This window comes from Engraulis encrasicolus, chromosome 1 (genome assembly GCF_034702125.1).
Source record: "Engraulis encrasicolus isolate BLACKSEA-1 chromosome 1, IST_EnEncr_1.0, whole genome shotgun sequence".
In the NCBI taxonomy this organism is placed as follows: domain Eukaryota; kingdom Metazoa; phylum Chordata; class Actinopteri; order Clupeiformes; family Engraulidae; genus Engraulis; species Engraulis encrasicolus.
Window position 1 is genome coordinate 55,658,424 of NC_085857.1, and position 16,353 is coordinate 55,674,776.

Here is a 16,353-nt window from a genome sequence, read left to right on the forward strand (position 1 = left end):
CTGTTTGTCATCAATAAGCATCCTACTGGTCTGTGTGAACACTGCGGGTTGAAAGAAGATGTAGAACATGTTTTATTACACTGCATACATTACACTACACAAAGACAAAACCTGCAAAAAGCAGTCGAAACATCTAAACTGACTTTGACGTTATCATCCTTGCTGGGTGAACCCAGGTCGCGTCACATCACTGATGCAGTTATAGGCATGAACGGCCATCCGGGTACTTTGCTCGTAAATGTGCGTTACGCCCCTTTATGGGGGAAATCAAACCGAATGTCTCATCAACTTACATGCTACATCGGCTGACCTAAATGAACACAGTCCATGCTTCAGCCACGGCTGTTTGGCTATATTATGTTTGTATTTGAACAGCCAGCAACACAACACGTTTTCGGCATGTTGCGCAACGCTAGTACAGGTCTTTTTCTCTCGTTTATTAAACCCCAACAACACCAATTGACGTGCATTGGCTGTTTCCCCCCAAAAAAGGGCGTAACGCACATGGAAAACTTCACGCCGTTCATGAGTATAGCGTTCCTCAGAGACACTAACTTGGCTGGGCGCATTTAGGAATTTTGTTTTTTATTTATTTATTTATTTTTATTTTTTTATTTGATTTCTTTGTTTCTTTATTGCCAATCAGTTGCCCACGTTCATGTGTAATTTCTTTGGTTTATCAACTGGATAGGTATTCTCTTTTCCTTTTTGTTTTTGTTTTCTCTTTATTTCCTTCCCTCTTTCTTTCATTCTTTCCTTCTATCTTTCTACCTACGCTCAATAGATAGGCTGTGGAACTAAGTCCAAGTGATCACACCCCACTCCAGTAGATGGCGGCAATGCACTGCGTTTGTCAGCCGCCATAAAACCCGACTGAAGAAGAAGAAGAAGAAGAAGAAGAAGAGCGGTTGTAAACAAACCAGGAACAACAACATCGGAGGAAGACGAACGCAGGAGTTGATTAAGTCATTGCTGTGGAATTTCGTGGTGAGTTTGTGATATTTAGCCTACTATAAAAATGTGATATCGTGCAATCTATGGACTCGGGATGTGTTTCAGAAATTCTAATGGCCAGTTACAGACAAATCGGCATGTAGCCTAGCATAGCTGAGTTTGGTTTTAGGCTACACATGGCTACATCATTTTCATTCATCTACTCTTGTGGAGGTTTGAAGAAGTTGTTTTCATTGTTAGGAAGCTAACGTGTACAACGTATCCCACCACAGCTTGTGGAATATTTGTGCTGCCTGTTCATTTACGCTACTCGTTGTTATGTAGTTATGAGTATGAGTTATGAGTAGGCTATCTTATTCTTATTCTTGATGCATTCGAATTGAAATACTGTGCCCCAGTGTTCCTCTTTTCTTTGAAAGTGAAGTGGTGTTTGAATCTCAAAGTTGGGAATACATGTCATGCACTGCTGGGTCCTTTCTGCTGAGTTCTGTTCAGGTCCCTTATCGACTGTCGTCATCATGATTCAGTAGACTATGTTTTCTTAGAGAGGATTTTGTTTAGTTTATCCATTGACCTGTTAACCTAAGCTTACAATCGATCCAAAATAACACTGAATAGGCCTACACAACCAACACATGGTTGTTGTCAAAGTCGTTTTTGATAGGGCCTAATGAGCATCAGTCTGGTAGAGGTCCTTTCTGCTGAGTTCTGTTCAGCTCCTTTATCGGGATGTTTACTGTGTAGGCTAAGTCTTTATAAATAGACCACAAAGGCAACTATGAAACATTTCACACTGTTGCTAAGTCCACAGACCTGTAGTGCACTGCTGCCGTCGTGAATTGTGTATCCATTACATTACATTACATTGCATTTGGCAGACGCTTTATAACCAAAAGCGACTTTCAGAAGAGGAAAGGAAATCCTTATGATAATGCCATGATACTGCTCATTAGTAAAGACATGCTAAAATACTGCTGTAGTGATGTGTGTGTAACACGGTAATGAATGGCATACTGCTGTGGAGAGAGAGAGAGAGAGAGAGAGAGAGAGAGAGAGAGAGAGAGAGAGAGAGAGAGAGAGAGAGAGAGAGAGAGAGAGAGAGAGAGAGAGAGAGAGAGAGCTATCTGCTACTGTTTGTACTATCGCCTTGTACTTGTCTAATTTGTGTGTTCATACAGTAACTTGCATTGGTGTACACAGTGGCTGCATACATGTAGGCTGTGGAAATATGTCTTGGTTGTACTGGTTGTCCCCCTGTCAGTGAGGGAGTATTTATTGATGCTGTATGCTACATATGATCATATGATTGTTTAACAGTATCCCATGGAGTCTATTTCAATCTTTTGTCATAAGTTAACACACTGATTGTAAGTATGTGTGTGTGTGTGCGTGTGTGCGCGTCTTTGTGCGTGTGTTTATAACACGGTAATGACAGTGACATATTGCTGTTGTAGTGATGTGTGTGACATAACTGCTGTAGTAGTAGTAGTAGTGCGTGAGTGCGTGCGTGCGAGAGAGACAGAGACAGAGACAGAGACAGAGAGAGAGAGAGACAGAGAGACAGAGAGACAGAGAGAGAGAGAGAGAGGTACCATCATGTGTGCATTTTTACAATAGGTATGTGTAGAATTGAAACACTTGGCACTATAGCCAACTAGTAACTTAATGCCTTTGATGTGGTGGATTAACATTTTACCCTATTCACCAAGTGGGATGCACGATGTGAAAAATTTCGGCAGATACCAATATCCGATGTTAATATTGCGGTTTAGGCCGATAACCAATATTAACCGATACCAATGTTTTTTTTTTTTTCCAAAGAGATAACATTTAATACAGACTGACAATGATGCAAACACACTGAATTTTTGAATGTCCTCTTATTTCCAAAAACACTTTTTAACTCCCTGTGATAAAATTAATATTATAGAAACAAATAATGAAAGTCACCGTCAAGTCCTATCTTTTAGAACCGAAACATAAGCTTATTGAAAAAAAACTTTGGCGTTAACATCGGCCCAGTTTTATCCATCGGACCGATGTCCGATGTGTTGAGAAATGTCAAATAGATGTGTTGAGAAATGACCGATACCGATACATCTGGCCGATACATCGTGCATCCCTACCTCCTATATTGTCTCCCTATGGGAAAATGAATGGGAAATCTCCAACTTTGACCTTGAAAAAAAGTATTTTCCACTAAAATTTGTAGATTTTTAATATGTCATTTAGACATGCCAAGGGACTTGGAATGATTACTATTGCAATTTGTCCTGGGTCAAACGCTAGATTGACTGGCCTATTAAATCACCTATTGATACAATAGAGAATAGAGAAGTCAGTTAACTACTTAAGATAATACATAACCGAAGACCCTTATTTGTCCATGTGTAGAATGGGATTTGTGTAGAATTAAAACACTTGGTTCTATAGCTTAGTAGTAATGCCTTATATTGCTGTGGTGGTGATGTGTGTATGTTAACGTCATTATAACAGTTTGCTACTCTTGTTCCTGACCTTTTGAGATCATATTGTATTTTTTTTTTAATCTCTGAAATTCTTTTTATTTTGCAAGGCATGTCTATTTGTATGGTTATTAATCCGAAATGTGATGTATGTATTTGGAATTAGGACCCCAGGAAGACTAGCGAACTGCTATGGCATAAGCTAATGGGGATCCTTTAATAAGATAAAATAAAATAAAAATGCCATGACATGGTAATCACTCTACTGTGTTCTGTTACAGTTAAACAGCTAACCAGCTGATCATGGGTAAGTCTGGAGTGGTCTGATGGTTTTCAAATTACAGTGATTGCAATGAGCCATTTATGTAGCATGTTATATAGTCCTTCAGATTAGCTGGGTTTGTCAAATAGTCGAATACACCTAAATAGAGTCTTGCTTGCGGAGAACATACCGTAGTAGTGGTCATTTAGTGATGAGGATTTGGTGTATTTAGTCTGTTCTTAATTCTGTAAAGTGTAGTTATTATAAAACTATGTTGAATGACAACACTGCTTTCTCACTATATATGATGCTATGGCATTCTTTCTGTGTTAACTCACTTTGTCTTGATATTCGATCTGCAGAGTTGAATTGTGGCTTGAAGGAAGAAGAATTTGAAGAGGATATTTGTCCAAGACAGGAAATAAAAAGGGAAGAAGAGTCTCATGACATCAAACAGGAAGATTCTACAGGTACAAGACAACAGCACATTATTTTTTACATTTACAATTACACTTTAATTGGTAAGCTCTAAGAAGAGACTTGACTTCGTTGGATTTTTAGTAATAGACAGAAAGTTTAAAGGGACACTGAGATTTTTAGTTGTTTATTTCCAGAATTCATGCTGCCCATTCACTAATGTTACCTTTTTCATGAATACTTAACACCACCATCAAATTCTAAGTCTTCATTATGACTGGGGAAATTGCACTTTTCATACATGAAAAGGGGGATCTTCTCCATGGTCTGCCATTTTGAATTTCCAAAAATAGCCATTTTTAGCTGCAAAAATGACTGTACTTGGACCATAATAGAAAATATTTGTTTAATACTTAGTAATTCATGTTAAGATCGAATTTGGCAATAGGCAGCCCAGTTTCAATGAACTGCATAGTTGCAGTACCTTTTTTGACCATTTCCTGCACAGTGTCCCTTTTAAAATCCATATAAATTATGGTCACCCAACAACTTTCATTTTATTTTTTCCGGAAGCTAATGACAGGTTGACTTGTCTTTCTGTTTTGTTGTCATGTTGGGATGCCCAAACAGTGTCCCATGTGCACCGTCAGGTCTGATGAGTGTCAAATTTCCTCAAGTATTTTTCACAAATTAATACATTCATTGAGTATGGACCAAAAGTACAGTGCATCACCATGTCTCACAGACAGGATGGTGTAACTTTTATCATGGGCCATGTTCACTGTTCTCTAAATGTAGTGTTAAAGGATAACTTCAGTCGATTTCAACATGCAGTATTATAATGCTCACACTACCCTGCACTTGTCAGTACCGGAGGTTTTTCTTTTTCTTCTTCAGCCTTTTCCGAGATCCTGGTCATTGTAATGGGGGCAGCGCTTTGTTTAGTAGTGGCCATTTAGTGATGATGATTGATTTGCTGTATTTAGTCTATTCCTAATTCTGTTAAGTGTAGTTACAGTATTACAAAACCATTTTGACAAAACTATTTTGACAACACTGCTTTCTCACTATATATGATGCTATGACATCCTTTCTGTGTTAACTCACTTTGTCTTGATATTCGGTTTTCAGATTTGAATTGTGGCTTGAGGGAAGAAGAGTTTGAAGAGGATATTTTCCCAAGACAGGAAATAAAAAGAGAAGAAGAGCCTCATGACATCACACAAGACACTTCTACAGGTACAAGACAACAGCAGATTATTTTTTGCATTTACAATTCCACATTTATTTGTTTTATATATATATATTTTTTAGCTTTTTTGCCTTTATTTGACAGGACAGTGAAGGTTATGACAGGAAGCGAGTGGGGAGAGAGAGGGGTGGGAGGGGGGGGGTCAAAGGACCCGGGCCAGGAATCGAACCCTGGTCGGCCACATAGCAAACGTGTGCCCTACCATTTGCACCACAACAGGGCTAATTCCGCATTAATTTGTAAGCCGTAAGAAGAGACTTGACTTCATTGGATTTTTGGGAGTAGACAGAAAGTTTGAAATCTATAAATTATAATATAGCTCACACAACTTTCATTTTATTTTTTTCCTGAAGCTAATGACAGGTTGACTTGGCTTTCTGCTTTGGATTATTGTCAGTTGGGATTCCCAAACAGTGTCCCATGTGCAGCTTCAAGGTTGATCAGTACCGAATTTCCTCCACTATTTTTCACAAATTAATGTATTCATTGTTCTATCAGTATGGACCAAAGTACAGTGCATTTGTAACTCGTATGTCCCCACAACATCAGTGGTCCATCACCATGTCTCACAGACAGGATGGTGTAACTTTCATCATGGGCCATTATAGCCCCTCTGCTCAGGCCCACTGAACAGTTTCTGTCCAAATAGGCTCAAGATTAAGTGTAAAATCAAAAATTAAGATCTGAGGTTTTGTATGTGTGTGTTCTTGTGGGGTAGTGCAGGTACAGTCCAATAGTGGAATACAAAAGTCAAACTGTGCCGTCCAACATGGTCCATTGTAGTCCAGTGGTCTAGCATTTAGCAGCATAGTTGGAGGTGCAAGTCTCATAGTGCAAGCAGTTCTTGGAAGTGGAGATCAGAGAGTGCAGGTAAGGTGCAGTCACGTGGAGCAGTTCCATAGTGTGTGTGTGTGTTTTGTGGGGTGTGTGTGTGTGTGAGGTGTCTGTGTGTGTGAGGTGTCTGTGTGTGTGAGGTGTCTGTGTGTGTGTGTGAGAGAGAGGTGTGTGTGTGTGTGTGTGAGAGAGAGAGAGAGAGAGAGAGAGAGAGAGAGAGAGAGAGAGAGAGAGAGAGAGAGAGAGAGAGAGAGAGAGAGAGAGAAGAGAGAGAGAGAGAGAGAGAGAGAGAGAGAGAGAGAGAGAGAGAGAGAGAGAGAGAGAGAGAGATTCATATTAATAAATTAATACTTAAATGCTGGCAGCCGAATGATAAGCGGAATAACGGCCTTCGAGGTGTCCCGATATCAAGGGAAAATGGACATGGTGAAGCGAACAGCCCTTCGGCTGCGCCGTCAGGCTGTTAGAAGAACGCCCCGCCTCGTCCATTATTTCCCTTGATATCGGGACACCTCGTCGGCCGTTATTCCTTACGTACAATATAAAGGGTGTTTGTTATCTTCTAAAATCATATCCATTTTACCCATTGAACGTTCTGTAAATCATCTCCAAGCTTTTAAGATTTGTGCCAATCAGCTTGCGTCATTAATTATTTTCCTTAACCTTCCTTTTTGTGCAACTGTTGCTTTTCCAAACCAACAAATGATGGAAGAACGCTTTCCACAAAAGCACATTCTGTTAATGCTGGGGTTTACACCAAATGACTTTTTGTAAGTGCAGCCTTTGCTGCCCCTTTTCTTGGATGGCTTCAGTGCTCCCACCTCAGCGTGTTGTCCAGGATTACCCCCAGCTATTTACATTCAGTGACAGACTGTATGGTATACCTCTTGATGTCAGTGGTGTTGTTTGGTTTGTCCCTTCTGAAGTCAATGGACATCTCTTTTTGTCTTAAGAGATGTTGAGCAGGAATAGTGTTAATAATAGCTGAAAAAGGCCATAATAATAATGGCTGAAAATGTGAGCATTAACGTACAGTATATCACGAAAGTGAAGACACCCCTCACAGTTTTTCAGATTTGTGAGTATATAAACACATTTTCTTTAGATGGTGTCAAGCATGTGTGGTGGTAAACAAGTGAGTTTTACAAAAAAAAAAGTTTATCATCTCACTGTTCAAGCACGGTAGTGGGACTGACACGGTTTGGGGATGCATGGATGCTGTCAACATTGGCAATCTGAATTACACCTACAGTAAAAGAAACATGCATGTCAACATGCACTGTGACTACTGAAGCAGATCATGATATTCTCCATAGGATTGCATTCAAATCTCACACCAATCTATTTAAGCTAGATGCAGACTCAAAATGTAAAAGTTCAATGCAAAGAAAGGTTGAAACGCACACTGATGACCTCCCTTTTCATCCCTTTTCATTTCGTTTCATTTCGAGACGATTCTAGCAAACACAGCCCCTTCTCTACCGGATTTTAATCTGGGGTGTACTCACTTTTGTGAGTACATGTTCAAACATTAATGGCTGTATTGTGTTTTTTTCTGAGTGAACAAGAAATTTAAGTGGCTAAATAAGTTGTTAAAAGGTCACTAATCATTGTGTCAAAGTGAAATTTCTGCAATGCTTTCCTATGAAAAGATATACTCTCAAATCTGCAAAAACTGTGAGGGGTGTACTCACTTTCGTGATATACTGTATGTGCTGCTATATGTACTGTCAAGTGTCATGTGGTTTTGTGTTTGAATTTTTGCTTATTATGTTTTAGTGGGGTAATTTAGCAAAGTACTTGGCCAATATAGCCGCTTTAACAGAAATCAGCGCAATTGGCTGACTTTGCGCAGCCCATATGAAAAATTCTCGCTGTTTTCCCTTTGGTCAACTTTAATTAGTCTGCATCAGATGTGACATGTTCATGAATTGCCCTTAGATTGTCCGTTACTATAGTTTAGATCGAAACATCATGCTGGCTGGTCCCCAGTGTATTTCTCGACCGTGATGTTGCTAACTAAATTAGCAACTTAGTTGGTTGCGATGTGATTTCCCATAGGCAACCTACTAAGTTGCTAACTGTTAGCAACAATGCTTCAGCAAATGACACAGCGAGATGCTCAAAAGTAAGGGTTGTTCAAATAACGTGGGACTTATGATGCGCCTTTTTCAGATTAATAGTGAACATCAGGTGAACTGTTTGGCTTTCAACTTGTTGTGTCTTGCACTTACCTTTATCTTACCTGCAGATGACGCCACGGCGCATCTATAACTGAAGGGTCTATTTGCAAAACGGTGTAAACGACAATTTTTGACTTTTGCATTTTATTATTGGAAACGACTGTTCAGACGTCATTTCATCTATGTGCAAATTATTGGCATTCAAATATTTTGAGAACATACTTTTTAAACCCATGTAAAATTACATTACTTGCAAAACGGTGTATCTTTCAGACCACTTTGTTTGCAAAACGGTGTATTCGCCATAACACTTTATTTGCAAAACGACGTTGCATTCTATTTGAATCTCGGATGACATGAGAAGCGTGGGGAAGCTGCGCTATACTGTCCTAACCTACCATCAGTCAGCTGACAGCAATAAACAAAGATGATCTGACCGGAAAAATAACTGAAATTGTGCTCACAACACACGACGACAAAGTATTCAAATTCAACGGCAAACTTCGTCTTTTATGAGCTCCATAAGCAAGCACCATTACGCACGAGGCAGCGGAGTTCAACAGCTGTAGACCTGCAAACGTGAGTACCAACATCGGAGGCTTTTGGGGTGGAGCCGCTGTGAAACCAGTGGCTGTTGTTAAACGGAGAGAGAGAGAGGGAGAGAGAGAGAGAGCACCACAGACTGTATTGAGAATAGCCTACCACGATTGGTCCAAGAGATGGGTTTAAACAGGCGAGAAACCCGTGAAAACGGCGAGTGCTGAAGTTGTGTCGTCGATTCCGATGATGGGTCTACTACCATGCCGAAATATCGGACTGACAGCTGGGGACACGCGGCCAAAACTGCCGTGGTGCGTCGCTTATATCGCTTTGCAAAGAAAATAAGTATGTTCGGTAATTGTGTACAAAACTACCTCATAATTTTACTATTTCATCTATCTGATTGATTATTGTTAATCAGGTATTGTACCTAGGATTCCACTCGTTCATGAAAAATTATTTTGCTAACTGGTTGAAGCTGTTTGGCAGGATGACGGCAGATATGCTGCATGTGGGTATCAGTTTCCACTCATTTTTACCACTTTTTTGACCCTAAGTTGATAATAATATATAATACATTTTCAAAACATGTGTGATTTATACCACACAACTTCAGACATGGGCTACAGGGTTGGATTCCAGTTCAAAAGCAACTGTGCTTGATGAAACGCTTCATGCTGCGCCAAGATTTCAGAACATTGACGGTCTAAAATTCTGTACTTCCACGCGTTTCTAACAGGGGATGTAGGGTACATGTACACAATGCTAAAAAGAATGGACATGGTCATTGGAAATGAACTCCACTACATACAGTGAAGCAAAATATTAACAATGTAAGTTATCCTAAATAGCATAATAGGGCCCCTTTAATGATTTCATATGATTGATTTGATAGCTGCACAAAATAAATACAATAAAAAATAATCACTTATTCCTTTTTATAATTATTATTTTAGACCGGATAAATTACAAATCACACAGAATTGTGGATGAAATGCTCCAAATACTGGCTGCAGTAGTGGAGGAGCCGGTTTTGGATGCCATTAGGACTTCAAATGCTATTGGCATCGAAATAGATGTATCCACAGATGTGTCTGTTCAGTAACAGCTGGACATTTACATCACATACGCAAGAACTTAAAAAGATTGTATTTGAGAGTCACTGTATGTGAAAACGTAGGTGCGCATAGGTGTGAAAACACATTCAAGATGGCTGAATTCAAGATGGCAGATTTTTTTTTGGCCCATAACTTCTAACTGGGTGGATGGATTTGCCCCAAATGTTTTAACTTTGTTTTCACAATAGTCGTTTGGTTTTAAACCTATTTCTTTCATATTTTGTATTTAATATATACGTTTATACAGTAAATAGGTGGACGTAAGTGGTAGGAATGATGGGGGACTGGAAACATCACTTTTCTGGGATAGACTGTATGCTTGATGTATGTGTGATGGAGGTGTTCCTGCACAGTTCATCCCCCTCGGGGCAGCAAACCTGCCACCTAGTCAAAGCATCGTGTTTGGCAATGAGAGGCACAAGGGCCGGTCCCAATACCCCAACGCTACCGCACTGTATTGAGGCTTCGGGAGGGAGGTTTACTAACGTTCCACGACACACTCTGCTAGTTGACCTCCGTTACATATATGCACCAGCTGAACAACTCCACTGTAGTATTCAGGTTATTCTAAGTTCTGCTTAAAGGGGCTCCAGGTAGGATTAAAAGTTGAATTAATCACGGTCACGAGTCATGCTTATGCGAGGCATTAGTGAATGACCACTTCCACAGTCCGCTGTCGGAATACCCCACATGCAACTTTTGACAGCGTCGGACCTAACGAGTGTTGTGAGAAACACTTTTCATTTGAAACATCGTTGTACACACCGTACTCAGATTTGTATCAACTGCTGGCATTCCGTGATGAAAAACAGTCTCACCGCGAGTTTATTTGAACAGCATTTTTTCATTATGGTGTAGATTTAGATTATGAGACAGGCATGCCTCAGGCACCGGTCAAATGACGTCATCCCACCTAGTGCCTCATAAGTCTGATTGGATCTGTTTTCTCCAGCAGCGGAGATCTCCATAACATTAGAAGAGGAGGAGGAGGGGGAGCAGGAGGATGACAGAGGAATGTGGACTTCAGAGGACGGTGAAGAGGAACCTCACCAAAATGTCTCTACTCATACAGGTACGGTCTAAAAGTTTTAAATCTTCAGAAATTGTTATATCATCCCCTCTACTCTCATGTAGACAGAATAAGACGGTAATTTGAGATAAATGAGAAACAAGCAGAGGTGGCAGATATAAAGGTAAAAAAAAGAAATAAAGTTTCCTCCCCACACAGGTAACTCATGTGAGTAACCTGTGCACTTCTCTTACGAGCAGTTGACCCTGCGCTGGTTGGATTTGTATTAGGTTCTACGGTCTACCCACCTCATTAGATACAATGGACTAAATGGTGTAACGGCTGTGTAATATCATGTGCTTACTGTATGTTGCACTTACACCATGCAGTTACTTTTACTTTTTATTTTAACACCTCTGGAGACAAGACATGAAGCATGCAGAATATGGCTGAAGGATGGGTACAGGGATCTACACTCAATTTGACTAAATATGTAGCCACTGCGTTTTACCTTTGTAGGACAGTATTGATGAGAGCAGTCTGTATGATGGGTGTTTGTGTACTTAACATCTGATGAAGTTAAAGCTGATGCCTGCTCCTCAGTCTGTCTTGGGAGAGTTTTCCTCGGTCTGTAGCGGCAAGAGTCAAATGAAAACTGAAAATAAAGTCTGCAACCTCAAGCTCCCCTTTCTCTTATTTGAATGTGACGTTTCGGGCAGCATGCCTTTTATCAGTCATGATGTTGTCTGATAAAGGGCATGCTGCCCGAAACATCAAATTCAAATAAGAGAAATGGGAGCTTGGTGTCACAGACTTTATTTTCAGTTTTCATTTGACTTTGCTAGTCCTGCACCCAATCTTTTTCAGACGGATGTGCCCATTTTTTCTTTGTTACACAAAACGACAAGAGTCATACACTAAGGAGGAAGGGAGTCCCACACAGGAGCTGAATGAAATAGGAGTCCCACACTGGAGCTGAAAGAAATTGGGGGCTCAAGCCTGTCATCATTTTTTTGGCCAAATTGGGATCACTGATGATGGTATAGATTCCTGAAATGGTTGTATCTTACCTTGTCTTTGGTTTTCATATTTTATTTTCAGCGATTTCAATACAATATTTCCATAACTGCATCTAGCTCCTCTGTGCGACTCCCGACTCCCTTTCTCCTGTACTAAGTATAGGCCCATTAGCATCAAGATCTTAAAATTTCTTTCACATGTAGGTCATTCAAGCTGATTCTAATTCTACTTTTTTTGGGGCCAAACAATTTCAGTCTTCAACTTGTGGACCCAAGCAGACCCTTTCGTTTCTTAAGCCAAATAATCATTAGAGGAATTTGATTTATCATTGGTTTTAGTAACTTGTAACTGTATAAATTGTCGTTACAGGTGGCCTACAGAGGATGCCATCAAAGAAAACGAGCAAAATGTTAAAGAAAAGAAGAGGACAACTGTCTTGTGATTATTCTGAGTATATAAGGACTTTTAATGAAATGCAACCTATCAAAGCACACCAGAGAACAGTCAAACCTTTCAAGTGCATGAAATGTTGGACACCGTTTAAATATAAATGTAATTTATTGGTACACCAAAAAACTCACATTTTGAAGAAGCCTTTAAAGTCTATGACCAGTAGAAAGGCCATTGGAGCACATGGTTTCAAGCCATGTCAGTGTACTACATGTGGAAAGTCATTTGCATGCAGATGGACCCTCAAAATTCACCAGAGAATTCATACTGCAGAAAAGCCTTATCAGTGTAGCATTTGTGGAAAAGCCTTTGCAGCCATACTTGGTCTCCAAAAGCATCTTAGAACCCATACTGGAGAAAGGTCTTACCAGTGCACCACATTTGGAAAAGGCTTTTCACAGTCAGGAAACGTAAAGGCTCATCAGAGAACCCATACTGGAGAAAAACCTTACCAGTGTAGCACATGTGGAAAGGGATTTGCACGTAAAGGACATTTGTACAGGCACCAGAGAACCCATAGTAGACAGAAGCCATATCAGTGTAGCCCTTGTGGAAAGAGATTTACACACAAAGGCAGTCTCAATCGCCATCAGATAATCCATAATATAAAACCTTATCAGTGTAGCACTTGTAGAAGGAGATTTACACATCAAGCCAGTCTCATTTGCCATCAGATAATCCATACTGGGGAAAAACCTTACCAGTGTAGCATATGTGGAAAGTCTTTCAAAACTAACTGGCATCTAAGAGATCACCAGAAAACCCATACTGGAGAAAGGCCTTACCAGTGTAGCACATGTGGAAAGGCCTATGCAGACAGAATTTCTTTCAAAAGTCACCAGAGATCCCATACTGGAGAAAAGCCTTACCAGTGTATCTTATGTGGAAAGACGTTTGCCAAGTCAATATATCTCAAAAAGCATCAGAGAACTCACACTGGTGAAAAACCTTGTCAGTGCACCATATGTGGACAGAGATTTGTAGAAAAAAGTACACTAAATCGCCACCAGAGAATCCATACTGGGGAAAAGCCTTACAAATGTACCACATGTGAAAGGGCCTTTACACGCATATCAGGTCTCAAAGCCCACCAGAGAAGTCATACTAGAGAAGAGCGATTTATTTGTCCATTATGTGGACAGGCCTGTTTATCTGCAGGGCATCTCAAAATGCATCTGAGTACTCATCCTGGGGAAACGGTATACCTGTGCAGCATATGTGGAAAGGGTTATGCATTCAAAAGCGTACTAGCTCGCCATCAGATGACCCATACTGGAGAAAGACCATACCAGTGCACCACATGTGGAAAGGCCTTTGCACTGAAAGATCGTCTCAAAAGTCACCAGAGAATCCACACTGGAGAAAAGCCATTCCATTGTACTACGTGTGGAAAGGCCTTTGGACGAAGCAGTGATCGCAATCTCCACCAGAAAATTCATACTAGAGAAAGGCCTTAACAAGAGATTAAGACAAGTATCCCCATCATAGCACCCATACAGGTGAAAAACCTTAAGTTGTACCACATATGGAGAGGCCTTTGCAAACAAAAGTAATCTCAGACAGCATCGGGGAAGACGGCAAGTCCTTTTGCAGCTCAATGTTACATTAGGACACTCTGGCTCTACCGTGGTGTTAATGGCAGGGCGCTCGTCTGCTACTGGGTTCGATTCCGGTCCAGGTCCTTTTTGTCGACCGTACCCCGCGTCTCACTCCCAACCCTCTTCCTGTCACTATTTTCACTGTCCTATCTCATAAAAACTAATAAAGACTTGAAATGCCTTACTACATTACTATTTACAGTACATACCTGTGCACATCAGCTATGTCAATGTTTGAGTTGAAATGTGCTGCATGATTGAAATGATTACAGTTTTAGCAATATATTACTTTGAAAATATAATGTGTATTATCTGAATGTAAATTCAAAATATTAACATTTTCAAGGGGTATGAGTGTCATAGTCGTCCCGATGAAGCACTAAAATATGGTCCATTACCTTGAGAAGACAGTGGTAAGTGCCATAGGGGCAACTGATAGTCATAACCTTGAAGAGCAAGCGGGATTGGGGAATTGGGCGACCAGTCCACTGGTGTTCCTCCTCCTTCCTTCCATCCATCCGGGTGACTCAAGAGTGCACTTTGGGGAGAGGTCAGTGGCCATCAAGTCCTGCTCTGGCCTCGCAGGCCAGCTCTCTGCAATAGTTCCATTTCTTGTGGAACCAGGGCTCTTTTTGACAGTTCGGTCTTCAGCTCGTGCCATCGCTTGTCCTTCCATTCATGCAGCACTCTCCAGGACACAACCAGTCATGTCTTGCCACTCGCCACCACTCCCCATTGAATTTCAAAGTCATGGAACACTAAAACCAAGGCATACAACAGAACACAGGTGATGCTAGGACATTCAATTAATCTACCAATCTCAATCTAAAACCGTTTTCTGTGTCACTGGGCACTCTGCCACACTACGCCATAAATATGTCGGCCATATGTCGGCTCTTGTTAAAAACCATTAAAAGATTTGAAATGCCCAGTTTCACAGAAGACAGACAAGGACTAAATATATATACTTTTTATTTACCATGAAGTTAAAACTAAATTGTCCTTGAAAGTCTCTTTGGAGTCCTTTGCCCATTAGCCATTGGTCACAGGAATCAGTCAGTGAGCAAGCCACAATCGTGTTGGGGGAATCTCCGTGTAGTCACAGTTCTAGTGGCCGAGGGGAGTCCCTGGTGACGTCCGTGGCTCAATCCAGGTCCAGCACACCTCGGCAGCAAAGAACAAGTGTCCTCTGAATGGAAATCAGTTCAGCACAAATAGAATGACAAGCTGCAGGTAGGCTTCTTACGTTTTGCGTTCGTAGTTGGTTCGAACCAGCTGGTCTGGTTCGGCTCCTACACAACTTTTAAGTCCTCCTGGTCCGGTCACCATTTCCAGGCGGCGCACAGGCATGGTGAGAATGAGGAGTATACACAAAGGGTGTATCACGTTCCTTTGAGAACAAATTTTCTTTAGACGGCGTCAAGGGTGTGTGGTGGTAAACAAGTGAGTTTTACAAAAAAAAAGTGCATCATCTGGCTAGTCAACCATGGTTGTGGGACTGACATCGTTTGGGGATGTATGAATGCCGTCAACATTGGAAATCTGAATTACACCTAAAGAAGCATGCATGTCAACATGCACTGTGACTACAGAAGAAGATCATGATACTCCATAGGATTTAATTCAAAACTCACACCCATCTATTTTAGCCAGGTGCAGACTCAAAATGTAAAATTTCAATGCAAAGAAAGGTTGAAACACACACACCGATGACCTCCCTCTTGATCCCTTTTTTTTTCAAAATGAAAGAATGAATGTAGTTGCTGCCAAAGGTGGTTCTACAAAGTATTAAGCAAAGGCTGTGAATACTTATGTAAATATGATTTCTTTGTTTTTTAATTTTAATAAATTTTCAAAAACTCTCAAGAACTCTCTTTTTCACATGTTCATAATCGGGTAGGCTATTTATGTTACATTTTGAGGACAGAGATGAATTGAATACAATTTGGAATAAGGCTGTAACGTAATGAAATGCAGAAAAAGTGAAGCGCTGTGAATAGGCCTACATTTCTGGATTGACTGTATGCTCTGACATGTAGGCCTACCTTTTTACGTTTAGCTGTAATGAGCTTCAGTAAATATGTTTGTGTCTTAAAAAATCAGATAGGACAAGATGCAATAGGTTGATGGTGATTTGTATGTCAGGGACCAGTCCAGGAAGTTTGATAGCCTACATGCACATATGTGGATACGTTGCAATAACAAGCATTAACAATAACTTAAGTTCACAGATATGAACACATGTTCTGGG

At 40.5% G+C, this 16,353-nt stretch overlaps 1 protein-coding gene across 1 annotated transcript; it reads left to right on the plus strand.

Annotated features, from left to right (window-relative positions):
- Window positions 1-898: 898 nt before the first annotated feature.
- On the plus strand, window positions 899-13,961 carry LOC134455382 (zinc finger protein 883-like). The gene is made up of 6 exons (XM_063206405.1): window positions 899-987; window positions 3,701-3,726; window positions 4,044-4,151; window positions 5,230-5,337; window positions 10,981-11,097; window positions 12,424-13,961. Exons 2-6 carry the CDS (start codon window positions 3,723-3,725, stop codon window positions 13,959-13,961), a joined length of 1,875 nt encoding a protein of 624 aa, XP_063062475.1. The 5' UTR covers window positions 899-987; window positions 3,701-3,722.
- The last annotated feature ends 2,392 nt before the right edge of the window (window positions 13,962-16,353 follow it).

What these genes read in the sequence shown, in the direction of transcription:
- LOC134455382 (XM_063206405.1), top strand. An exon ending in CAAACAGGAAGATTCTACAG is followed by an intron (nt 4,152 to 5,229) that starts GTACAAGACAAC and finishes TTCGGTTTTCAG; the next exon opens with ATTTGAATTGTGGCTTGAGG. An exon ending in AAATGTCTCTACTCATACAG is followed by an intron (nt 11,098 to 12,423) that starts GTACGGTCTAAA and finishes TTGTCGTTACAG; the next exon opens with GTGGCCTACAGAGGATGCCA.